Genomic DNA, 26,066 nt, shown 5'->3' with positions numbered 1-26,066 from the left:
CCCTAACATTCTGTGATTTTGTGATAAGTGCCCATCATAGGCAGTAAACTGCCAATACATCAAGTTTACCCACTAGACTAGTGAAAAATATCAAATCGAAAGACCAATATAGTATATAACACTCTGGGTAGCAAAAGTAGTTTTCATTTCTTGGGTTTAGATCTACAATCCTGATTCACTCTGAATAACACTATCCACAGTATAAATATGTAAAGCAAACCAATAAAATAAAACACAGAATACTTTAAAATTAAAACAGGAGTACCAGTGACCAATCAGAAAGCTCATGACATCATACTTGTGAAGTTTCATATCATCCAACAGGCAAGTGAAGTGTTTCCTAGGCACCAGCTGCCCAGTGAGACACAGTAGGTTAGCATTATAAGGCCAACACATCACGTTTAATTAAGTTTCCTAGTCTTACATCAGGAGTTAAAACTGATTATATCACTTCTGTTTTCTTGGAAGCCTAAAATTTCACCCTTCCCTAAAATGCTCATTGATTCAAACACATAGATTTGCAGTTTAGGATAGCTTCCACATCTACTTTTATATTTCAAAGCAATTCATACGAATATTACAGACTGATTTAATGTGAATTGCTCTAGTAAAATGTGTACACAAATGACTGGCAGAACACTAGCATCACATAAATGAAACCATGTACCTGAAAAAATGTAGCCAGATTATAATTCTGAGAATGAGGATATGATATTAAATGACCCAAAGTAAGAACAGGAGGGACAGTGACCTCCCAGAGCATGAGGGTAGTAGAAAACACATTAGGCTATTCTAATAAATTGTTCATCTCGGAGGAAGCCACAGGCTAAATTCCACGTTTGCACTCCGTGACCTTACAGAAATCTGAAGCACATCAACAACTCACTAATACAAACTTCACACTCCCTTTCCTTCCCTAGCAAAATTCTGTTTTCAAGCAGACATTTATTAAAGCAAACTCCCACATTTTTCTTTGCTCTAAAAGGACAAAGAGAACAATAAATTATCTGTGGCAAATATCATAAAAGGAAGAAAGGGAAATTTGAGTGAGAACATCCATTCAACAGGTATGTTGAAAAGCAGTCAGAAGTCTTAGAGACTGTGGCCTTCTGACTGATTATATTCTTCTAAAAGGCTTCTAAAGGACTTACTTTGGGACCATAATATACCTGCACCTTATTTGGCACTCTTAGAACAGCAGTGAACTATATCAAATCTGACAAGTCCTGCTTTCAGACCTGTTCTGATTAACAGTACGAGAAACTGTCTTGACTTTTCATCTATGAGTAAGGCCCATGACCAGTGAAAGCATGTTCCTAAACAAAGGTGTTCATGTGTCAGGAGAAGCCATGAAGTTTATTCTCCTCTGGTTTTGACTCAGATGGAAAAAGTTGGGTTTGAGTTGATTTCCTTAAGTGCTATGTGGAACTCTAAATGCAGCAGGGCAGGAACTAATAAGGAGATCCGAGGAACTGCATCTTTTCTCATCCCCTTTCTGCATGACTGTTAGAAAAAACACGTAAAAAAACAGTATCACCACATAGCAGCAAGGGGACAGGTTACTACTGTTTTCAAAGAGTTTAGATAGGAGATACAGAGCAATGACTTAAAAGAGCTGCTGTTCCTTTCCTTGGAATGCAAATGAAACAATCAGGTTTTTTTAAGAGATACCTGGTCATCCCTCCACATAAGGGGCTGAAACAGGAAAAAGTCAAATTATTTGACTGAAAAAATGATGCCGATCCTTAGAACAACCAAACCAGAAATTAGGCTCAAGGATAGAATATTATTTCAAAAGTAATTTTTCATAAATCTGTAGTTCTCTAAGCAGTTGTGAAAAAAATCTGCATTCCTTGTTACCTCAGTATTTTATTCCTGTGGTTCTAGATGGAAACTAAACCAAGGAAATTAAATTAAGATGGACATCTAAAAGTACAAACAGACTATGTCCCCGGTTTGTGCAACTGAGGTGGCACCCAGATAGAGGAGGAGTATTTAAAATCCAAACTTAGAAGTGACATTCACTGCTTGAATCAAAGGAACTTTCAATCACATAGATCAAGCAGTCAGACAGCAGCCAAGCATCTATTATAAGAGCAGACAGGGACATTAACTGATTCATGGAAGAAACTACCACTTGATCACTCAAAAAACATTAATGACTTTACTAAATGCTCAAAAAATTCCTCCTACCCAAGCATCCTCAGACAGCAATCTGAAGAAAAACAAAAAAAACCACCAACCACAGTAGGACTATAGGTCCTCCTCTAATTACAGGTCTCAGCAAAGAGACCTGTAAAAATATCTCCTGTAATTTTTATAAGCATTCAAATGAAAGAAGAGCTTGGTGATTATGTTTTATGGGAAAAGAGGAAGGGGAGAAGAAACAAGCCCTGTAGAAATTTGCTAGCAAATATACCAGGAGATGAACACCCATAAGTTTAAATGAAGACTCTCTAAAGAATTGAATACAGCTGTGCATAAAGCAATGGCAAAACTGAAGAGACACAACAGAACTTCAACACCAGAATTTCTGATGACTTAATATTCCTTCAAGAAATTGAAAATGTTAATAGGCCTCGAAAAGGCTTAAAAATGCACTGGAGAATGACAAATCTTAAATTTTATGACAGCTTTGGAGGACAAGCTGTTCTTGTATACATCTACTAAGTGGTTACAAGAGAGAGATTTCGAGAACTACTTTAAAATGAGATTTTCTCTCCACTTCCTGAAGTGGAAATTCACTATTACATCTGCAAACATCTTCTGGTTTTAAACCTGAGTAATAGCTTCTAGTAGTCTACAAGGACTACAAAGCAACTGTGATGCAATCTGCATTTTTATAGAAAATTAGCCTGTGTTATTTAAGATTTGGTAGTTAAATACAGGAAACAAGTTGTGTTTATCTGTAGACCTAAACTTGGATCAAACAACATTCTTCTTTTTGCTAAGGGAACCTAAAGCCACATGCACTAGTGTTTAATTTTTCAAAATTTTACTTGCTGGAGTCATGATTTGCTCACTTTTTTTTTGGCAATTTGAGCAAACAGCTGTGATTTGTGCAAAATTTGGTGGGAGTTTAAGTTATTCTTCTCAAATATATAAAGTCAGCTGGACAGAACTTCAGTGCCAAAAAAGAAACCAAACAGGAGACATCAAAAGAGATTAGAAACACTACAGTAAAATACTTAGGGCACCTTCTAAACAATGCAAGCTGTGACATCCCTCCTGTTCTGTGCACAGAAGTGCTCAGGCTGACAGCAACAGCCACGTAAGACACATCTAATATCTGCTCCAAGATCCATGGGGATGAGAAGTACCTTCCCATTATTTTATGCTTCTACTGTCTCTGCTACAAAAGAATGCCCTTCTTTCTAAGAAAGAAAAAGTCATACCCTCACATTATAGTTCTCTGCAACTTATTTCAAGACACAAAATTACCAGAGCTGTTCCAAATGCCACTCGTTCACAAAGCAGTGAAGTGAGCAGGGAAACTATGGTAACTAAGGTAAGCACGTTAGATACCACAGGAAATCATGTAAAAAAAAAAAATTATTCAAAATGGTTAATTTATTAAAAAAAGAGGCACACACAGCCTACACACTCATTTAAATTATACAGGAGTATATGGCTTAACCAGGTCCAAAAGAACCCCATTATACAGTCAGTAAATGGCTATTGTTAAACCTGCTTCATAATTAAAAGGCTTTTGATTTGAAACAGAAGCTAAACAAAGAAGAACAACTTGAGACTTCTAGGAAATGGAAATTCTAGATATGTTCATACATTTGGAGAAATCTTTGTAATCCAGGTAGGAGAAACCAGAAGTCTACTGTTTTCCCACAGACAAGCTACAAGAGTAGGAGGCTGAATTTACCCCCCAGTTTCACCCCATTTAATCCCCCCCAAATATCATCACATCCATAAATGTGAGTAAATAAGCAGCAGTGCTTCATTCCCATTTTCACTCAAAACAAGAAAGCCCAATAATGCACACCTAGATAATTCATTACACTGTCAGCTTTGCCTCCTGCATGTTCTGCTTCTACACCTTTCAAGCAGGCCCAGACCCTTCCCCCCTCCCACAATTACAGTGCAGCTATTTCCTCTTCCATGCTGACCCAATGGGAAGTATAGTCTGGGAGGAGGAAAGGGAAGAAGTCTGGCTTCTCAGTCACCCCGTCACAGAAACACACAGAGAAGTGTGGAAAGCTTCTGTGCTTGGACTATGTCTAGGTATGGACAGAAATCTGGTACAAATTAACAAAGCCAGTGACAGTTCCATTACCCAAACAGCATTTTGCCAGAAGTTTATAGCTTGACCAATTATAGCTTAATTTAACCTAAATGTACATTTCCTGATGTTTACATTTTTCTATGAAACTTCACACTTCTATTAACATTTAATTATTTTATAATAGATAAATCAGTAAAAATGAGAATTCTATAATTTGTCAAGTCTCATTTTGTTCCTTACTTACTCTGTCTGCAGAAAAAGCATTGTTTCTAAAACTAGACAGAAATAAAGATAGATTTAAGTTTGCACACTCACGTTCATATAACCATATAACTGGTTTCTATCACACTAGTTGTTTTTCCAGTTTTCTGTCTCCAAATGTTTTCTTCGTAAATCGCATTTGTTTTCAAAGATAGGTCATATTTCTAATTTAAGACACAGGGATTACAGAACTAAAAATTTATTCAAAATAGACAAATACTCTGGAGAATTACTTAACAGGACCTACTAAGCAGTTGCTGATTTGTAAGTTTTCTGGAGCGTTCATGAGTGTTACTTGGGAATGTATAGTTGAAGTGAGCAGCTCAAGTTTCTATTAATAAAAATTAAACAAAAACTATGGCAAAAAGCAATATAGTCTGCTAATTGCATTATGCTAAATAAACATCTCAAAATAACCACAAAGTAAGAATTTTTATCCTATGATAAGCTTCAGTATTAACCTTTTTTGTTCTAATCCCCCCAAAAGCTGAATTTAACTGGAAAGGTTGCTGCTAATCTTCACAACCATTTTTTTCCCTTAAAATAGCTCATTGGGTTGTAAGCATTATCTTCACATAGGTACAACAATCAAAAATCAATTCATAACTGAATGTTTCTGTGAAGACAAACAAGTAACAAGAAGAAATTTTCAATATAAACACACAATACATGTAAAAAAAAAAGCTGAAGACAAATTGATATAAAAATTAGTATTTATGTAAAAAAATAATGCAATGCATATTGTAAAATCAATCCATTACAGTATTCACCTTTGCACAGATTTCCAGACTTCAGAAGGTTACAGAGCAAGGAAAAGAGACTGTAACTACATGCGAGGCAGACTCCTTCCTAGTTTCCACCTTGGAAATTTACCCCCTGAACCAGCAGGGAGCTGAAATGGGAGCAGAATATAAACTCTGCTTGCAACGGAGTGTGGTTTTGTACTGCTAAAGCATTCGTCCAGCTCACAGGGATCTGGGAGTCAGAGCCAGCCTGCCTTTGTCAAAGAAACGGCCACAAAAATTAAGCTTGTAAAACAGGATTGGGATGAAGGTGCAAGTCAGTGAGTGGATCCTCCATGTTCACAACACAGGAACTTTTCTGGAATCCCGAAACTCACTTTATGAAGACTTCATCTCAGTTAAACAGGTTATCCAAGTCCAAATATATTTTACAAATACATTTCATACCATGCAAGTTTAAATAATATTTAAATGTTACACTAGAACCCAGCCTTTTTCTTCATGTTTTTCTCTGAAAAAGTTTGTATTACACAAACGGAACTTTTTTTTCCACTAAGATAACTAAAAGCCTAAATCCTTATCTGTTGTAAATCACTATGACCCTACTGACAGTAATGCATTCATGTAGTTGAGGGTCTGCCCCCAAACTATTTTAAAGCCATGTTATTAAAAAAATATGGTAATACGATATATTCTCTAAGAAACAAATCTAATATGCAGCCTGACGAAGCATCGGAACTCTTATTACAGCTCTTTATTTTTAGGTACTAAAAACTCTATAATAATTGGGTAATAATTCTTAGTAAGGAAATAAAACAGCAACAGCTTTCCACTGTTTTGTTTTGGTGGTTTTTTTTCTTCTTTTTTTTCCTTTCTACTTCCAAAATGCCCTACAAATCTGCAAAATATGTAATTTTTTTAAAATATTGTAATACGCACAACTTCAAACTGAATTTTTGCTAAAAAAATACCGTAAACTCTGCTCTAGCTTTTGGCCATGATGGCTCAATGACACTGAAAAACTGCTGTGTATTAAAAAGTCTCTGTATCTACCAACAGAGAAAACTAGTATCACATACCAGTCATTCAGTTCTCAGAAAATCATATTTATAGTGTGCAGTTTACATCTAAGATAAGCAAAGTAAGATTGTCAAAACAGTACTTCAGCATGTAAGAGATGAATATAAAAAGGCACATAGAGATTGTCAATGATTATATCACATTTCTTTGAAAAAACAGAGTATTTTCTGCACTTGTAAACAACTTTGTTTACATAAAGGCTCACACCTTTAAAGTGAGGTTAGTGCTGCTGACTCAGTTATTGCTACATTCACAGTTTAACAGAATTTTAGACAATATGTGAGGTACACTCCCAATTAGAGACATCTTCACTTCTTCCTTGTTCTTCTGATCATTAGATAACTGAATTATGCAGACTAAAACTGCTGACCATAGAAGCCAGTAACACCCAAATCACTGGATCCAAAATAAAACATGAGCAGTAATCAAACTTCAAAAGACCAAAAAGTCAACTTTGCAGAAAAAAGTTCCTGTTCTTCATTACATTAGTATTTTCTTCATTTTTATGTATGCTAGTAACTTCTAGCTGGGCACATTAAGAGCCTTTTCAAGCAATATTAGAATGTTTGCACCTTTTGACCAGTATGTTAATCCAGTATCTTGATTTTTGGGAGTAAAAATCACCTTCCCTTTGATCTTCTGGTATACAAGTCTCTTATGCTTTTTGTTAGCTGCTTTATGAACACTTTGTAGACTCTTCCACAGTACGTATGCATGGTTTTCTGTAATTCCAGTTCTAAGGGCTGCAACAGGGAATGAACCAAATCATCTCCAAGTGAATACTGTAAAAAGGTTAAGAAAAGAAGATTTAATGTCAGCAGGGTGTCATTATTCACAGTTGTTAAGAAGTTTTATAAAAGTGCCCTTGAACAGCATATTTGCTTTCTCTAGGTTTATTGAACATTTTCAAGAACTCAGAGAATCTCTGAATGTGGTATTTGAAAAACACCTCTAAACTACAGAAATACTCTCTAATGCTTTCAATAACCCTAACAGGCAAGATTTTTTAAAAAAGTAAGCAAATTAACATATCCAGACAGGAATGGAAGAAATTAAAAATCACCTTATTAAACTAAAATTTTACAGATCTAGAATGGTTTCTAGTTATTTGTTTCAGAGTAGAATTCTTGAATGACATATAACTTTTTAAAGAACACAATTCTTATCAAATTATAATGAAACAACAGCATGAAAAGTGGTACTACTAAAGTTTCATTAAACTGAATGATGGTCAAACACATACTATGTTTAATATGGACATGAAATAAAGAAGTCATTAATTCAACAGTGCAATATTTCTTATAAACAAATGGTAAGTTAAAACAGCATTTCAAAGTAACAGAATTTTGTTCATCTTATTACCACTGAATCAGCAGTGTTTTACATACTTTCTCTGACATATTCATAAAACAAATGGGTTCATAAATAAAAAGGAATAATTTTTTCTTCTGTTTTTGACATTGCTCAAAGGAAACAAAGAAATCATATTTTTATGGAAACACACTCACTTTCTCTACAATGTATTCTCAGACCCCCAAAAGTACTTTTCTTCATTTTTATATCCATATGACAACATGTAATAAAGCACCATTAAAATATACTATTGATTTTTGAAGGTTATACACACACAATAGCCTGCTACATTAAAATGTGCATCAGTGCTAAATTTTACAGCTCTTCAGTGAGTATACTGATGTAGTGATAAATAGTTTATTAGATGACTTATTTGCAGAATGAAAAGAAGTCACTGTGCTTAGCATTTAAAAGAACAGCAACATATTAATACAATGAATCTCTAGAAAAGGTCAAAACACAATTAAAAATGTTTTCTACAGTTCAAATCTAGCTACAGTTAAGTGTTACAGTGTTGTAGTAAATACACAAACTTTAGGAAGAAGTTTGGTTTTTTCTGCATTTTGAAATCTCCAGAAAAACGAAGCTTCTGTTGATTTCCAAATGCTCACACAGCTTACTAGATACATTTTATTAAAGGATTGAGAATAAAGCCTTTTAAATGGACACTGACAGCTACAGGCCATGTTTTAGAATCCTAACCTAGACATAGTGTACACTCTGTTCCAAAAGATGCTCATCTCAAAAGGAATACACCGGAATTTGAGCTAAGTAGAAAGTGAAAAATCAACAAAACACTTAACATCACTTAAATGTTAAAAAATTACTTTGTTGCAATCAAGATAAGTATTAACATAATCTTCATAATACTTACAGCACTGTAGATAAAAATACATTGAGAAGTATCTTTGTACAAGTACAGTGCTGAAAATACTTACATTCCTTATTGCTTCATAGACGGCTCTAAAAGTGGGTTGTTTATCATCATGGTAAACACCTCTGTTTCCATGAAGAATAAATATACCTTCTTCTTCAGCTTCCTTACAATTGCTTCCATAGATGCAGTGGTCAGGCCGATAATTCCATTGGCAAGGAAACACATAAAGACTTTCTGTGCAGAAAAATCAGAACTCTGAATTAAGTAACAAAATCGTTTCAGGAAATACAGTAATCTTCTCTTTTTACTTAAGGCTACTGCATGAATTTCTGTAAAGCTGTCAGTTGTTTTGAAACCTAACAGCAAATTACACTCTAGCAACCTCCAATGCTATCTCTCTGAGTAAACATTTCCAGAAAACAAAAGAAGTGAAAAGTCCCTTGAATTATTTCACTGAAAAGTCTGCTACAAGAGTATTTGCCTAGATTTTTGAACATCATAGAAAAGATCAACTTTTTTTTTTTCATGTTAGACTTAGAATCAATGTGGATTCACCTGGATTATGAAAGAACATAATGTTCAACAGATCCTGATCACCCCATGTAATGTTCAACTTGTACTTCTTCAGCAGAGGCATAAGAATTTCTCCCCACTGTAACCGGACCGGTGTCATATCATTCTGTTAAACAAAACAAAGCAAACCAACACACACTCAGGACAGTTACACCTACAGAGGAGGATTCTCTGTTATACCTACAGAGAAGAATATTCTGCTCTACAGAATCCCTGTAAGTCTCACAAGTACAGATAGCTTCTTCCGTTTTAAAAAATGAGCAGATCTAAGAAAAATAGTTTTGGCCATTTCAAATATGCTTTATCTATTATAAACTTACAAGGAAAATTATATGAATCTCCTACTTCCCTTCAAATGCTACATTAAATTTTTTTCTTCAAGATTTCCTTCAAACATCTTAAACCAAGAGTTCTAAGAAATAGCAGGGTTTTTTATACAGCAGTAAGGTCTAACAAAACCTGCATTTAAGTGATGCATGCAAGCAGATAGGCACTATTAAAATATCCACACTATGCAATTTATCAGAGTGATAATATACACAGGTTTTAAGCTGACTTCCAAAATTCAAATTAGATCAATATAAAATTAATTATTAAATAGTTGCATACACATACAGCTAAAAAGTATGGGCTACTGCACAAAGCCATGGAAAACCTTCAAATGTTTTCAAACGAATTTTCATTGAATTGAACTAACCTTTTTAGTTACTGAACTTGAACTTCCACAGCAAAAGCATAACTTTCCACTACTCAGTAAAACTCTAAACCAACAGCTGTTACTTAATTTGCAAATTCTTGATTCAGCAAAATCACTTTATAGGAAAAGGAGTTCTAAGGTTTTTGGCTGAGGAGGTGCTACTTGGAGAAAGCTGGTTTACACTGAACTCCATGTTATCAGAGAGAATACCATCTACAGTGTAGCAGGTTACATATTCTAAAGCTGATTTCTTATCTTTACACTACACTTAAGCTTAGCTAGAACAGAAGAGGAAAAGGCTGCTCACTCTCTACCTTCTGCTTCCGATGGGAGGTGAGGATGGAATAACATAGGGTCCCAAAGAAAGAAAATTCCTTTACGTACAGAACTGCACCTTTCATTCTCTAACCAAGTTGCCAAAAAGAGAAAAAAATAATTAGAATACCAGTGTGGTTTGGGATCTGTATACAGCAACACCACACTAAGAAACAGAACCAGGAGCAAAACATCCATTTCTGGAATCACAGTATCAAAATACTTTCTTCTCTGAGCTTTCCACTGAAACTAGAAAGTGCAAAAATTAGTAGTGAAGTTTTTAGCCTTTCCTCAAATCATTCCAGCCATCAAATATGAAGCGCTTTCAGGACTGAAGACTGAAAAAACAAACACTCTCAGAAAAGAATACAAAAAGAGATCTACAGCTTATATTATGTAAGAAACCAAACAGAATATTAGTCTCTTCTGTCCTAAAAAATTTATGACTATGATTACTTGCAAGTATTAGATGAGAGCAGGCACAAGAAATGCACATGAGAATTCTTCTTTAGCCAGAATTGTCATTAGGCTCAGTACAGTGTGATTAAACAAAAGAAAACAGGCTTAACAACAAGCTAAAATCCTCCAAAAACCAAATCAATCTGACTGCACCAGTGGGTAAAGATTACTTCCCCACCTGAACTGGGGCATCCACAGAATACTGACCTAAGGTTTAAATTTAGACTCGATGCTAAGAATAAAAACCAGAATTAAATCAGCTCACTGATATCAGGATAACCATAACAGGATATATGGTATTCAATAAAGTTGTAGACCAACCTATAGAAATACTACTTTAAATTTTTCAAGTCATTATTTCATAACATTTTCATTTAACTTGCACGGTGTCAATACAAGTGAAATCCAGAATATATCCCAAGGAGATGCAAAGCAGGTAACAGCATATGTCACACTGGCAGATGTCTAGAAGCAATACTACTTGACAAATAGTGCTATCAGATTAAAGAACTGGAAGTTGTAGTATTTCAATAACCTTTGCATAAATGGAAACAAGTTAGATATTAATTCAACACTGATGCATCATGAAACTAGCATAGAGATCACAGAGCAAGAGAAACTACTTGAACAGTACAAGCTCCTTCTTTAAAAATCTACTGTAACTTACAGTGGGGTCCAAGTGAGAAGTAGAACGCTCAAGTGCAATCAAAGCTGATGACAAAACTGACAGAACTAATGTGCTTTCAAAAAGCTACTCCATTAACTATGAGGAAAACAACTGTGTGATACCTTAAGGATTTACCTTAAGTACATTACCTTCTCTCCGATATTCAACAAGTTGCAAAGAAGGTTAAATAGGTTTAAGAAAAAAAAACACAACGGTGATGGGCATTTCTGTGGCGACACCAAACTGATACAGATAGACTCTTATGAACCCTCAAAATTCTAGGGTTTTTTGAGAACCAAATATGTTAGAACAAAAAATATATTTAAGAATATTAAGAATTTCTCCTATGTGTTTTGGAAGGGGGATGGGGTTAGATGCTGTGCTAGTTGTGCAGATTAGTTTGGTCATTTCTGATTTCTGTCCCAGAAGACTTCTGCCTAGTCAAGGATGAAGTCAGACTTACAAGAGCTGTCACATTTAGCTTGTTGCAATCTAGTATTACCTCAATTCTGTTAAGAAAATATAAAGTTGAGGAAAAATACTCAAATCATACAGCAATATCTAATCTACCTGCAGCCATGTCCCACAAGGAGTTGACCTATTTAAATTGCCTTCATGCCAAATAAGAGCAAGCCCTCCTCCTCCTCCTGGTTACATGACCCAATCCTGCTCTTGCATTAACAGTGTACGTGTTTTTTGTGAGCTGATTTACTTCACTAACCCAACAGAAGGACTTATTTTTCTACTGTTACCCAATTTAATTGAATCAGAGAGGACCAAACACCAGAGGTGAGGGCAAAGTAAATAAGAAAGCAGGGAAAAGCAGCTGGGAAGAGTTGGGAACCTTGCTTTTAGCAACAATTAGCTTTTGCACAGGCTCACCATACTTCTTGGAACTATAGCCTTAAGCAATACTGAATGGTAAAAAAAAAGTGTATAATGGCTTAGGTCATAGGAACTCTGAACTTCCATTTTTTGTTTGTCTAAAGCACACCCATGTACCTGTCCCTTGCACACACCATCTGGACTTACTTTGTTTTGAGGCTTGTTTGATTTTCTAAGAGCTCGTTCCTTTCTGTGACTCCCCACATCTCAGGCATCACCAAAACTAAATTTCTTAATAAATGTTATAAAAGTCATTGTTGTCCATTCACAAAACCTCACTGGCATAGGATGTTTTGTTAGAACACCATGCCTGTGGTATTTGCTACATCTCTTCCAGCTTAGAAGCATCTACAACATACGTGCGCATACTTGGATTTTTAAAAAGTCACCTCCTGTTACGTCTTCCATCTCCTAAATATTCTTGCACATTTTACATTCCAATTTTCTAATTGCTGCTTTAGCAAAGACAACAGGAAGGCACTAACCATCGGAAGCTGCATCACAGACTTTAGTCCTATGTGCAGTTATGCACTGCTTAATGACTATACTATATTCAATAACATGTATGTTCTCTCTATATATATACATCTCATATGTATCCCTCTCTCTATATATATATATCTACAGTGACTATATTTGTACTGTATATATACACAGAGTCTCAAAGCAAACAAGACAAATAACACAGCTAGGACCAAGAGTGACAACTTCCATTAGGCACCACAGATAGCCAGGTAGCAAGATGTTTGTCTGAAATGACTAGACCTGACAGTCTTGAGAAGATAGAGGTTTGAACAAATAAGTGGGTAAAAGAAGACTTAATCTTAAAGCAATACAGGGAATTACAGGTCTTCTGCTACCCAGGTGAGCGCTGTAACCATTGGAAAATGTCTCTGGCTCTCATTTTTATTTATTCATCTTCTGGTTCCTCCTGACTCTTAAAAATCAATGTGACAACATCAACATAAATAGAATGCTTGAAGGCCTCAAGCAGCTCAGCCTACGATTTTGAGCTGAAGAAACTACAACAGACAAAGAACCTGCAGTTTTAAATCCATTGTTTTGGAGGAATATCCCGATTCAAAAATTCTACTGTTTATACTAGCATTCTAGCCACTAGACAGTCACACAGAAGGCTCCATAGGCAGCTTTTTAAAGATACAAAAAAATCCCAGAACTTATATACTGCTTGAGGTATTTGCTGAGTCTCCTGAATGAATATAAACAAATTCAGACCCTCCTATAAGACAATAAGGCTTATTCTAGCTCTGCTGTATTTGACTGGAACAGTTAAAGGGACATGATATGGGACAGTATCCACAAGGTCCAAAAGCACCTGCAGTGTTGCAGGCAAAGGGGATTAGGATCGTCCCTACCCCTGAATTTGTTTCAAGCTTTCTTCTGAAGGCTTGAGACTAGCAGCTCCTTCGCTATCAGTCACAAGGGAAGCCACAGACTTTCAGGCCTACCGTTTATAGTCTCAACTACAATAAAGTCTTCCCAAAGTTTTGCTGTGAGGCTTGCAATTTTTCATATCAACCAATCCTCCTATTAAGAGGTTCAAGGAACCTGAAGATGAAAGCAGTCTCTGCAAGTCTCCACCAACAGCAGAGTTTTTGTAATAAAGCTTGTGCATCTTTGGGCTCTTCAATGTTCTGCAAGCTTGTGGGACCATACTCTTGGCACTAGGGGAGTATAAACTAAATGGTTCTCCTGTTGAGTGCTCTCTAAGTCAAGATCTCAATAATCTATGACGTATAACAAACTCATTTCCTGCTTAATCATCACCCAGGTTGTACTATCTAGCTATGATATTAGAGAAGAATGATCAAGCACTATCATTCATAAGTTTCAGGTAACCTAGCAGCTCTCTGATTAGACATCCTCAAACTGTTCTGACTGGGCTGAGCATGCTGCCACAAGCCTGATACTATAGGACATTTCTTCAGTGTGTCAAATAGGTAGAAGGACCAAGTCAACAGCACAGGTTAGAGATCATAAGGTCTCCCATCTGAAACAATTCTGAGCCTTGCAATACCAAATAGTCTCCACTGATAAGTATGTTAGTCACTCGCAATAATGTCTAACATTGAGTCTTAGCAAGACAGTTATAGCGTACAAAAGTATCTATCTCTACAAATTCTAAGCTTGAACAAGTAAGAAACTTGCCAGAAACACCAAGACAGACTTGGCTAGATGCTCAGCATTTGTTATACAAAGGCCTGAGAGACAAAGGGACAAGGTTTTAAATTAAGCATTTAAATCAACATCCAAAGAAGACATTTCAAAATGCTTCAGCTGAACCAGAAAATCTGTATGTGTCAAAACACCATGCATCCAAACACTATCTGTGCTTCTTGCTCAAGATAATCAGAATAAGACTCCAGAAAAGATGTATGGGATGATGAAATCAGGGCAGAAAGAGGCAGAGCAATGGCAGGAAAAAGATGACACACACACAAGAAAGGAGTTCTCAGCAACCATGCTAAAACCCCAACACACATACAAAAAAAAAAAAAAAAAAAACCACAAACAAAACACAACAAACAAAAAACCCAGACAAATCCCAAAACCCCCAGGTATACAGAACACAATCTTTTTAAATTCTTTTTTACTTCTTACTACCAAGCAGGAGTGAAGGAACATTTCTTTACGTGCAGCACTAGTCTCAAATGTTTGAGGAATAGCTATAGTGCATTCACAAGAATTCTTGGACAAGTATGAAGTTCAGAAGACACGTGGAAGCAAGGGCTAGAACTATATATGCATCAGATACAGAACAGGAAGTCTAAGCTTGAAGTTGACATTAAAGCCCTAGGAAGGACACCAACGAATGATGACTAAGATTAAGGCTAGAAAAGGCTGTATTTCTAACATTTAAAACAGCTAAAGTGGAGCAAGGGAATGGATTGACTTAACAAAAAATTGTAAAAAGCACCACAAAGGGCTTTGAATCATGTGCTTTACTATTGGGAAGCTTTGCTCTCCTTCTGTCTTCCTTTCTCAAGTGCCCTTTCATAATTCTGAATATTTAGTATGTTTGCACAGCACTGGGTAGCTCACTCCAATTTTGGTTCCTTTCTCCCAGTCGTATGAACACTAAGCCTGCAACATATCGAGTAGAAGTGCTTAATCCAGTAAGTACTGAACAGCTTGAGAAAGAGCATCAAGATGAATGTTTTCAGGACAATTGGAGACTTTTTTTTTGGTTCTGATTCTCTGTACCAGTTACAATACACAGTCTTCCTCACTACAGAAAGTTCAGTGGCCCACTTAGCCAGAAACTGTACGTCACATTAGGTATACTGACATTTGCCAGCAGGATGATGAAAGAATTATATGGATTCATGCCTTGCCTTACAACTGAGGTCTTATAAATTACAGATATTCACCCACACAATAAAGGGCAGTTATAAAAACACCTCCTACAAGGCTGGTTTTGGTTTAGCAATCTGATGTTTCACTGCATAATAAATATAAAACACAGTAACAACACAAATACGTAGCAGATATTTTCAGGACTTTGACAATACTCTAGCCCTCTACTCAAAAGGGAAAGCAGCAATATTCCATTTTGAATTTAAAAATATTAATTATTTCATCTACTTAAATCTGTACAAACATGTATGCGTGTATATAAATGTGTAGCTATATAAATATGTATATTTGATCTAAATTTTAAGAAACCACTAGTTTTAGGTGTTAAGGAAGAAGGCCTTTATATTGTCCTCTAGAAAACTCCAGCTACTTTGAAAGACAATTTTACTAACCTAACTAATCTGCTGAAAATCTTAAGTCAAATTTTAATAAAAACGCATGAAGTCTCCAATAAATCAATAACCTCAGTTGTACCATGAAGCCCAAACAGGATTCTGGCATAATATGCATAAAAAGACCAGCCTTATCTCAAGAGTTTACCACCCTAAAAAGAAGTCACTACACAGAAATGCATTGTCAGAGGTTAAGACAGATGCAGTTTTCAGTCCCACATTTTTCTTGTCATACTTTTCAATACTTTCGTTTCTCCAGATGCTATAATCAGGAATACAAACAAGTAAACTAAACAATGCATTCCAAGTGAAGATATATACAGGGAAGTTTCCTTTTGGGGGAAGTTACAGCTATATACCATAGCTGCTATAGCCAAGATAATCCATTCTCCATTTTTCTTAAATACTCTGAAAAATACATAGCAAGAATTTGATGATAACAACTAAATCTTTCTTAAACTGGAAAGGGGGGAGGAGTAGTAATATGGACTGGAAGTTTATATTGCCCCTCTTAGGGATGCACCTTCCAATAGTTTTTGACTGCATGATTATTTTTCACTAATCAAACTCTCTGAAATGAAGTAGTTTTTCCCCCCAGTATAATCACACAGCACAGCTTTTGTACTTGTCTATCAACTGTGTACGAAAAAACTTCCCATCTCTGAAGCAGTGAACATTTCTGCTGCTGCATGCACTGCTTCGTGATGAACTTATTTCTCTACAAAAACTATTACTTCAAAAGATATTTAAGGTGACAATCATCCGGCTACAATGTAAAAGACCAAAATTGGGAAACCATGCAGTTAAAATAACTTACTAAATGTTTTAGCACCACCTCCTGGTCATACTACTACACACATTCTTAAAATTAGTTAACACTATACTTGAACTGTTTTCTGGGAAGAAAAAAAAAAATCATCTACCAACAAATGTAATTTACAGCAGACTATATCAAGTCACAGGATGTCTCAGAACTAAGAAAAAATTAAAATAATCAAGCACATTTGAAATTCAGGGATTCCAAGTCTTACAGAGAATGACATTTAAAAAACACAAGTTAGCTACAATTTTAAACACTGCGTGTTTTCCAGCATTACTCCAGTTATGAAAAACATTATCCAATATGAATTTGAAACAGGATTAGAATTAAAAGAACTAAAATCACAGAAAATGCAACGAAGGCAGCACACGTACCTTGAAATACTTCCTCCTGATACGTGTCATATTCATTAACATGACTCCAGAATTGACCCCAGTGACTCCGTAGTAGGGATGCCTGGCAAAGCGATTGTACCACCCGATACGAGGCTCTTCGTGCTCTGGTGCCATTGCAGCAATTTGTGTGGAGTTGAACTTGCCCAGGAATGACCAAATGTCATCAACAGGTCTCAAAAACAGGATGTCAGTATCGACATACAGTAGCGAATCCACATTTTTGAGGATTAACTGTGAGGGAAAGAAATTTAAAACCAAACTTTTAAAGTTTTATTGACCTTGTCTTCATAAAGCAGAAGTTGCTGCCATTATATAGTAAAGTTTAATACATTTTTATCATATGCAAATAAATTCACTTTAGACTGACATTTTGCAGTCAATAAATTTGTCATCATTCCCTCTTCTCCCATTTTTGAGAATTTTTTGTAAAGCGAAACAGAGGTTTTCTACAGAACAGGGACACAAAGGCACTTACTTGGTCTACATTTTAAATCCTGTGGCTTCTCAGGAATAGGTTGCCAGTCAGGTGAAACATTAACATAACTGGAGCCTCTGTTCTCCTGTTTCCTTGCTTTCCTGTGCATCTAACTAAACAAGGGAGAGGTGCAAGGAAGCCCCAGAAGAGATGGTATTTTGGAGACAGCTGCCACTGCTATAATTCTTGTAGCCTGAAGTAGGATTTCTGAAGTGTCTTAGATTATGTCTTAGAAATGGCTGCAGGAAACACTCCAGCAACAACAGCCCATTTCTCTAACACTTGTCAGACACACACATGCTGTCCAACTAAATGAGGAGATGAGGTGTGATAAATACTGCTTACCTCTGAGAGGATGACATGACCTGTACCTCTCACTGAGGATACTGTGCCATAATGCAGTGAGTGAGAAAAGGACTTTTACTCCATAGTGCCTCAGAAGGTGGTTAAATTCAGAGGGTTTTTTAGGATGCCACAGAAGTAATTTTTAGAAGTAGAGTAGTTCTTAATTTAAAACTAAGCAGAAATCAGATTAACAAGCACAGCTTGATAATTCATAAACAGGCTTCTGTATTGTCTTATTGCAGAATAACTTACTGGCAAGAATAGCCTTTGTGAAGCACATGGTTTAAACAATTTCTTCCATTCTGCTGCACTCTCAGTCGGAAATGTTATTGGATATAATGTGTAATTAACTTTTCCTTCATAGGGTAAGTCATCAAGCTATTGTGAAAAGAAGAGATCACAAAAATTACTTCAGCTCAATTCTATCACAAAAAAGAAATCAATTCCCCATTCAAATGGGTAACTGAACACAATTGCAACACGTCTTCCATAACAGAACTGCTTCCTGAACTACAAGAATCTGTCAGCAATTCAGAATACTTGAACAAAAAGTGGCACCTGCAGGACACTATGAAGATAACACATCATATCAGATCATACACAAAAAGCAAGTGAAATAAATTAGTATTTGCAAAAGTAAATATATCAAATAAAACTCTTCCCTGTTAGTTTCCTTAGAAGAAACATCAATGAAGTATTTTAAAATTTAGAATAACCATGCCAAATTTTTTGCCATAGCTGTTTGCATGACATTAATGTATATCTGTTAGTGTATATAACATACTGTCATAGTTAGTATGACACTTTAAGCACAAAAATAGTTAAAAACTCCACAGCTATATAGTAGTCAGCTTGTAATACTGCTACTCCAGTCACAATGTTATATTCATTAACTGAGTTTACTAAAATTAGACATAACCATATATACCATTTCCAAAGACTGATGTTTCACTTTCTTTAGACAATGTAAGGCTGACTCATACTCTAATCACAAAAGGGACAAAAAAGGACAGATGTCTACTTTTCTCTGGAAAAACCAGCTTTAGATAAGCACACACAAGATTACTGGTTTGTGTTCAGAACTTCAGGTTTGTATTTAACAGACTGAAGGTGACACATCAGGAATTTTTGGTCTGTCTCTGTGAAAAGGTTTGATATCAACAGCTTGCATTTTTCCACAGAAAAAAAAAAAATTCAAAGATCCCCTTCCAACATTACAAAAGACTTGCAATATTATCATCTTCTTTAGACCCCTGCACTTCTGCCATTATATTGAACTACTACTATCCAAGAAGAAGAGAAATTTATATTTTAATACTAAAATTGTACTACAAATTGATTAAATAAATTATTTGGGTACTTACTATGGCTTTGAAACGCTCATGCAATTGGTCCTCAGCAAAAATATGAAACTGGAGAGGTTTCATGCTGAAAATAATGGCTGATCTCAACATAGTAACAGTCTCCTCCAGTCTTTCGCCACAGGCAACCACTGCTAGATGCATTGTCTCAGAAGGATGTATTTTCATATAATCATATCTAATACAAAAATATTTTTTCATTTGACATTTTTTCTAGCAAAAGCTTAATAGAAAAGCTCTACTATTTATGGCAGCATGTAATTTAATGATATCCTGTATCATATTTAAACCAGCAAAGGACAACTCAAACAGAACATACAAACTACAGCATTACACCTCATGGGTAGGATTATGCTTAACCTGGACTATTCTCATATTCATTCCCACCATCCCAACCTATGAGGAAAAAACAAGATGTAGAAGAGCTATACAGAAACTAAAAAAATTTTTTTTTTTCCCAGAATCTTACCATTCACTACTAGCAATTATCCACAGATCAAAGTAGCTATGTTAAAAGAAAGATCATATGGAGTTACACTGAAATATGAAAGGTGGACAGAGAGCACACACATTAGGTCTATGCACAAGTTGATTTTCTCCTCTTTCTTTCCCTGGACTCAGTACAGAGATACACAAACATAAGTACAGCAGAGTTAAACTCAACAACAAAAATGATAAAACCTCTACTTTTAGGAAGTTGTGTTGAGAATATTTTTGAGTGATTTAGGCGATTGTTCATTTTCTGCTCCAATAAGTCCTTTTATCAAATCCATGCTTCAAGACTTCTCCTAAGCACTGGCAAAATGCCAAGAGTTTTCTCCTCTCCCCATCCTACAGGACTGCAGGTCAGGCTGGAAGTTGGGGAAAGGCTTAAATGGCCTGGTGGGACGTCCTGATGCTCCCAGTGGCTCTGGAAAATCCTTCAGGTACAGTGACCACATGCACTGCTCATGTCCTCGGGACTAAACCACTGCAAAGTATGGGAATTTGACTTCCTGAAGACAGTTGTTCAACAGTTACAGTGAGAACTGCCTGGTATCCACTATACAGGGTACGTTTAAAAGTTATTAATACAATAAACTGAAATTATCATCAGGTAAATACCATTAGCTTGGTGGCAAACACAGTGAGCATATTAAACCTAAAACCACAGTTCTCCTGGATTTCATGTATTTAATTAGTAAGAAAAGCTTTCAAAGATTTTGAACACTTGCCAGCTCAAAGCCCATCTTCAAAGTATTCTGCACTTGAGCTACTCACACAGACTACGGGAGGAGGGGCTAATAGAACTAAGAGTATCTGAAGGTTTAAATTACAAGTTTAATTCCAAGTTACGCAGACAAGCAAAAAAAATATTCTGAGGTTAGAAAAGACTTTCCTAAACTAATAAGAGTAGAGAAATGCTTCGCAAACATACTATCCATTCTTAGGAACTTGCCAAAGAAAGAGACACATCAAAACAGAAATTAACAGACGCATTTCTTAGCACAATCTCCACCAAGTTTATGTAACTAAAACATTTAGATGCATACAAGTTTTCCTTTAAATAAACAAAAGATACCACATAAATATTCTCTTTTTTTCTTTAAGGCCTGGAAGAGCAACACACCTTTTTTTTTTAATTACATGAGACAAAATATAAGCAAAGATATCACTGTCAAACTACTGAAGTTTAATGCCATAAATAATGGCTGCATTTAAAAAACATTCTGAGTTTCAGAAGTCTAATGCCCTGGAACTAAAAAAACTCCAGCATGCCAGGGATTTATGATTAATAAAATTTTAATTAGAACATGCAGTCAGTCTTAACTCAAGGTTTGGGGCATTATTAAAAATCACATAGATGAAAGACCTCATAGGTAAGCCTCAGATCCAAAATAGGGCACCTAAACAAAAATGCTGACATAGGAGATCGTGTCCAAAGTCTCATGAAAGCCAATGCAGATCTACTGAGCAGGATATGGAGTGGAGACAGTAATTCATCTTATTCCAAAGTAAATACCTTGGGCTTGATCCAATTTTTTAACATACACAGTACCATTTAATAAGTTCTAAAATATCTCACTTGACCTCCAGGTGCCAGTCCAAAAGAACTGGCTGTCTCAAAGACCATGTTGTATCTACTGGTCCTAAGGAGACATCTAGGATACCTAACTGCTTCTCAATTAACACCAGCCATTTACTTCTCAGCAACTTAATGGCCAGTCTACTCTTTCAATTTTAATGATGGCTTAAGACCTACTTGACAGAAGTCTATATTCAAATTATTTAATCCACAGACTTAATCCTTTTGTAAGTCTTGCAGAAAAAACTAAAAAATTGGTTAAGGTTAACAGGTTACAAAATAAAATAGAATCTTTAAATGTAACTGAGGCATGCCCATGCAGACCTTTATACATAAAGCTCATTTAAACATTACACCATGTATGTAGTAAGTAGCTAATGCAAAAAAACACAAAGCAAGCTGGATGTGATGAGGGTAGCTGAAACCCACCAGTAAATACACTGCTGCAGTCTGAACAAGCTGCAGGCAGCAGATTAGCTTCATCACTAATCCACTGAAAAGGGAATTACAATAATTAAGCCCCGAAGTCATGAGAGCCTACAGTGATACTGCAAGGTCATGGGATAAATAAGGGCACAACCTACACAAACTGCATAGCTGAAAGCCAAGTTCCTGAACAACATGTATCACATGGCTTTCCATGAATAAATACGGTGAAAATTACAGCAAAGCAACTCTAAAATGCATTGAGATTCAAAGATTGTATTTTATTATTTCTAGCTCTAGTGATATCTGTGTATAAAAAAAACATTTCAAGCCGCACAACAAAAACCAGACTGATCATATGATAATGCATTTAAAGTCATCTTGTTCAGACGGTTTCTGTTCCAGGAGTTTCTGACTTCAGGAGTTCAATTTTTAAATCTGTGCTTAAAAAGAATTCTTTGAAAAGGCGAAAGAATATTTAGAAAAAGCTAGTAACTGAATTTCAGCTGGCACATGATGGGGAACAGCTGGACTCAGATCTAAGTCCACAGCACAAAGCTTTCTCCCCGAAGCAGATGGAGCAAGAAGCCATCTGAGAGGACAGGCCAGCGTTCCCTCTGAGGACTGCCCACTGAGAAGGGGATGAGACACAGTAGGTCTCAGAGACATATTACAACAGGAGAAGTTACAAGACTCCAGAATTGCAGTTTTTACTCCAGACTCCACAAAGAGACACCCTTTAGTGTTTAGAGGTGGACCTGGAATACTGACCAGCTTTCTTGGGCCCCTCTCCCCTCCAGGGCTTTATTCCTGATACTCTGCCTCCTTGTCACAAACCAGTACTGAAGGGGCACCGGGTCAGGTTGTTTGTGACTGTGGTGAGGGGCTTCAACCTGTTTTCCCCTGGGAGGCAAGTGCCACGTGGGCGTCTCAGCCTCAGCCCTTTTCCCCTAGTTAAAGTCACAAACAACCTGACCCCGTGCCCCTTCGGTACCGGTTTGTGACATTTTTGGTGTCAGAAGTGGGATTTTACACTCCTGAAGAGGTGAAAGTCTGCTCTCGTAAGTCCAGGTAATGAACTTGCTGTGCACACTCCATGTTGCCCTAAGGATCTTGAACTCCACCATTTCATGTTCACTGCAGCTAAGGCTACCCTTGAACTTTGCATTACCCATGCATATCTCCCCTGTTGGTGAGAACATGGTCCAGCCTAACATCTTTTCTCGCTGGCTCCTCTAGCACTTGGAGAAGGAAATTGTCATCAATGCATTCCAGGAACTTTTAATCACTTTTTCCTCCTCCTCCCACTAGAAATAGCATAAAGTTTAAGCTGTTCAGCACAGTTTATCACCTTAAATTCTGCAGTCTCACCTTCAGTATTAACCTGCCCCACCCACAGAGCCAGTTATCAACGCAGTGACTTCTCTCACTCTTTTCTTCAGTATTATGTGTACACAATTTTGGTGGTTCTTCTGACTCTTTTCAAAATTACCTGCCCTCAACTTCTCCCTTCTTTACTTCTCCTTCATGAATCTTCCAGTCTCTGGAACTTTTTTCCCCACCTTCCCTTCATTGCTCTATGCTGCATTTAGTCATGCAACTACCTCACCAGAAGACAGGGAAAAGAAAACCTGGTCATTTAGACAGCCCTGGGTCTCATATGACCTAATGAGACACATTCTTCCAGCAATACAGATTAGTTTTTTTTAAATTAGCAGCTCAGTAGCTGGGTTGGCCATGAGCAAAATTAAATCTATTTTACAAGAACTTTAACTTGTCTGAACCAAAGCTAGTCTGGTATCAGAGTATCACAACTCTGGTATCAGGGCAACACCCATACTGAGCCTCAAATCCAGGTCCTGAACATGTTAAGACACTTTCAGAAGTGAGGAAATACTTTCAAAAAATGGCAACTTGGAAAACAAAAATAGAAATGCAGATTATTTCTCATTACTAGTAGCCTGGTGTTTTGGTGTCAGAGAACTTGGTGGAGAAGATGGAAAAAGCAACAGAGTGAAATACAAACTGTATCCTAGTGAGACTTTTGGATAGGGTAACAATGAAAACTTGACAGCCTGAGTTTCTGAAGATAAAAAAAATCAATCTCCAATAATGTAGAAGTCTTAGCCCCTGAAGGGATTAAAAAAAAAAAAAAAAAACAAAAAAAAAAACACACACCACCACAACTCTGGTAATTAAAATGGAAGAGCAAAGAATGAACCTGTAATCCAACAGAAGACACTGAGCAGGAAGCCATGACAGGATTTATGTGTTTGGGGACAAATAAGAGACCTTCATTTGTCTGAGGATACTAATTACACAGGTGGTAGGGACAGTAAAAATAAATTCAATAAAACACTTGAGAGAGTGCACCACATATTCCAATGAGTTTAGAAAACAAATTTAAAGCAATTCACTTTGACACTATGACAGCAAAATCATATACTTTAAAACATGCTGCTCAGCAGCAGCATATGGCCAGGTACAAGCTTTGCCCTCAAGTATTTCTGTGTTGAAGTGTAGACCTTCGTTTTGTACTGATTAATTCTGCTGTGGGGTTAATAACCTCTGGCAGAGGAACATAGCTGTCTACGCTCAATCTGCTAAAACAAGATTTTCCAGAGCCTGTCAACTCACTGCCTTATGTTTAAAGATGTATAGCACAACGCACTGTATATTAAATTAGCATTTCTAGGCCAATTAAAGTGATGAAGTAATAATTTGGTAGTAAGCTACAGAGGTATGTTTTGATGGCTTGTACTCTTCTAGAATCTTCACTGCATCCCAGCTGAACTTCTCAGGGAAAAAAAAAAAAAAAACCACACAACTCCAAATGATACCATCACTAAAATACTCATCAGCTCCACAAAAGTCTTAGCTCTGCATTCTAGACTTGCACAAGGTACTGAAGCAGGGGATCTCCTGTATATGTTTGAGGTAGGGTTCTCCTGTTCTTATTTTTACCTAATGCATTAAGAGCACAGATGAGATGGTACCAAACCCTCAGGAACACCCATACAGCCATAAAGAATCCATCCAAATTGTTATCATTAAGCCTGTCCCAGTCCTAACCTGCTTTACTGAGGTCACAGTACGACAACTTCTGCTGCATGCACACACAGCCACCTTCCAAGCTCCAAACCTTCCAGAGCAGCTGCAGTGTTACAGCATCTAGCGTGACCGGGGTATCATTCAAAGAGTTGTCAGTGCGATCAAAGGCCATTTTATTTTTCTTTTTTTAAGCAACATTCAAGTATAGTGGCACTGTTATTACAGAAAGCCACGAAGGAACCACAGTCAGCCTTAAATCTGTGTTACACCCTTTGTGCACTAGATTCCCACCCACGGATGTACTACTAAGTGCACGTTGAGGGATCAACAGGAAGCTCCCTGCCCAACCTCACTGTCAGTCAAGGTGTCTGCTCCTAGTCCTTAGTCTCTTAACATGGCTAGGAAAGGCAAGGAAGGGGAGATTAGCACCCAGGTACAGCAAGCACAGGTGGTATGAATAACTACAGCAATAAATTGACCTCAGCTGTCCTTTCAAATGTTACACTGGCCCATTGGAATCACAGAATCATCATGGTTGGAAAGGACCTCCAGGATCATCAAGTCCAACATTCCTCCCAACATTTCCCTAAACACTAGACCATAGCCTCAGGTGCCACATCCACCCATTTTTTGAACACCTCCAGGGATGATGACTCCACCACCTCCTGGGCAGCCCATTCCAGTGTCTAACCAGTCACTCAGTGAAGAAATTCTTCCTAATATCTAATCAAAATCTTCCCTTGCATGACTTGAAGCTATTTCCCCTCCTCCTATCATCAGTAATCTGGGAGAAGAGACCAACACCAGCCTAACTACAACCTCCTTTTAGGTAGCTGTAGAGAGCAGTAAGGTTTCCTCTTCTGGAAAGAAAGTTTCCAGAAGAGGAAACCTTATTGCTCTCTACAGCTACCTTCTGGAGTCTTCTCTTCTCCAGACTAAACAACCCCAGGTCCCTCAGCCAGTCTCCATACGCCTGTTTTCCAGCCCTCTCACCAGCCTCATTGCCCTTCCCTGCACAAGCTCTAGCACCTCAATGTCCTTCTTATCCTGTGATGCCCCAAACTGGACACAGGACTCAAGGTGCAGTCTCACCAGTGCCGAGTACAGGGGCACAATCACCTCCCTACTCCCACTGGTCACACCATTTCTGATACAGGCCAGGATGTCATTGGCCTTCTTGGCCACCTGGGCACACTGCTGGCTCGTGTTCA

At 37.0% G+C, this 26,066-nt stretch overlaps 1 protein-coding gene across 1 annotated transcript in view; it reads right to left on the bottom strand.

Moving 5' to 3' along the window:
* Nucleotides 1-6,590: 6,590 nt before the first annotated feature.
* Nucleotides 6,591-26,066, bottom strand: part of GXYLT1 (glucoside xylosyltransferase 1) — a 26,834-nt gene continuing 7,358 nt past the window's right edge. Inside the window, exons 2-7 of the mRNA XM_008943814.1 lie at nucleotides 19,317-19,491; nucleotides 18,205-18,330; nucleotides 17,112-17,363; nucleotides 9,107-9,230; nucleotides 8,613-8,785; nucleotides 6,591-7,103 (exon numbers count right to left, since the gene is read on the bottom strand). Coding sequence (XP_008942062.1) covers nucleotides 6,942-7,103; nucleotides 8,613-8,785; nucleotides 9,107-9,230; nucleotides 17,112-17,363; nucleotides 18,205-18,330; nucleotides 19,317-19,491 — 1,012 coding nt within the window. The 3' untranslated portion in view covers nucleotides 6,591-6,941. The remainder of the gene's footprint in view (nucleotides 7,104-8,612; nucleotides 8,786-9,106; nucleotides 9,231-17,111; nucleotides 17,364-18,204; nucleotides 18,331-19,316; nucleotides 19,492-26,066) is intronic.

The sequence above is a fragment of the Merops nubicus genome, unplaced genomic scaffold (assembly GCF_000691845.1).
Source record: "Merops nubicus isolate BGI_N331 unplaced genomic scaffold, ASM69184v1 scaffold7897, whole genome shotgun sequence".
Lineage (NCBI taxonomy): Eukaryota > Metazoa > Chordata > Aves > Coraciiformes > Meropidae > Merops > Merops nubicus.
Note: the sequence above shows the minus strand (reverse complement) of the source record. Positions and strands in the feature narration are given on the sequence as shown.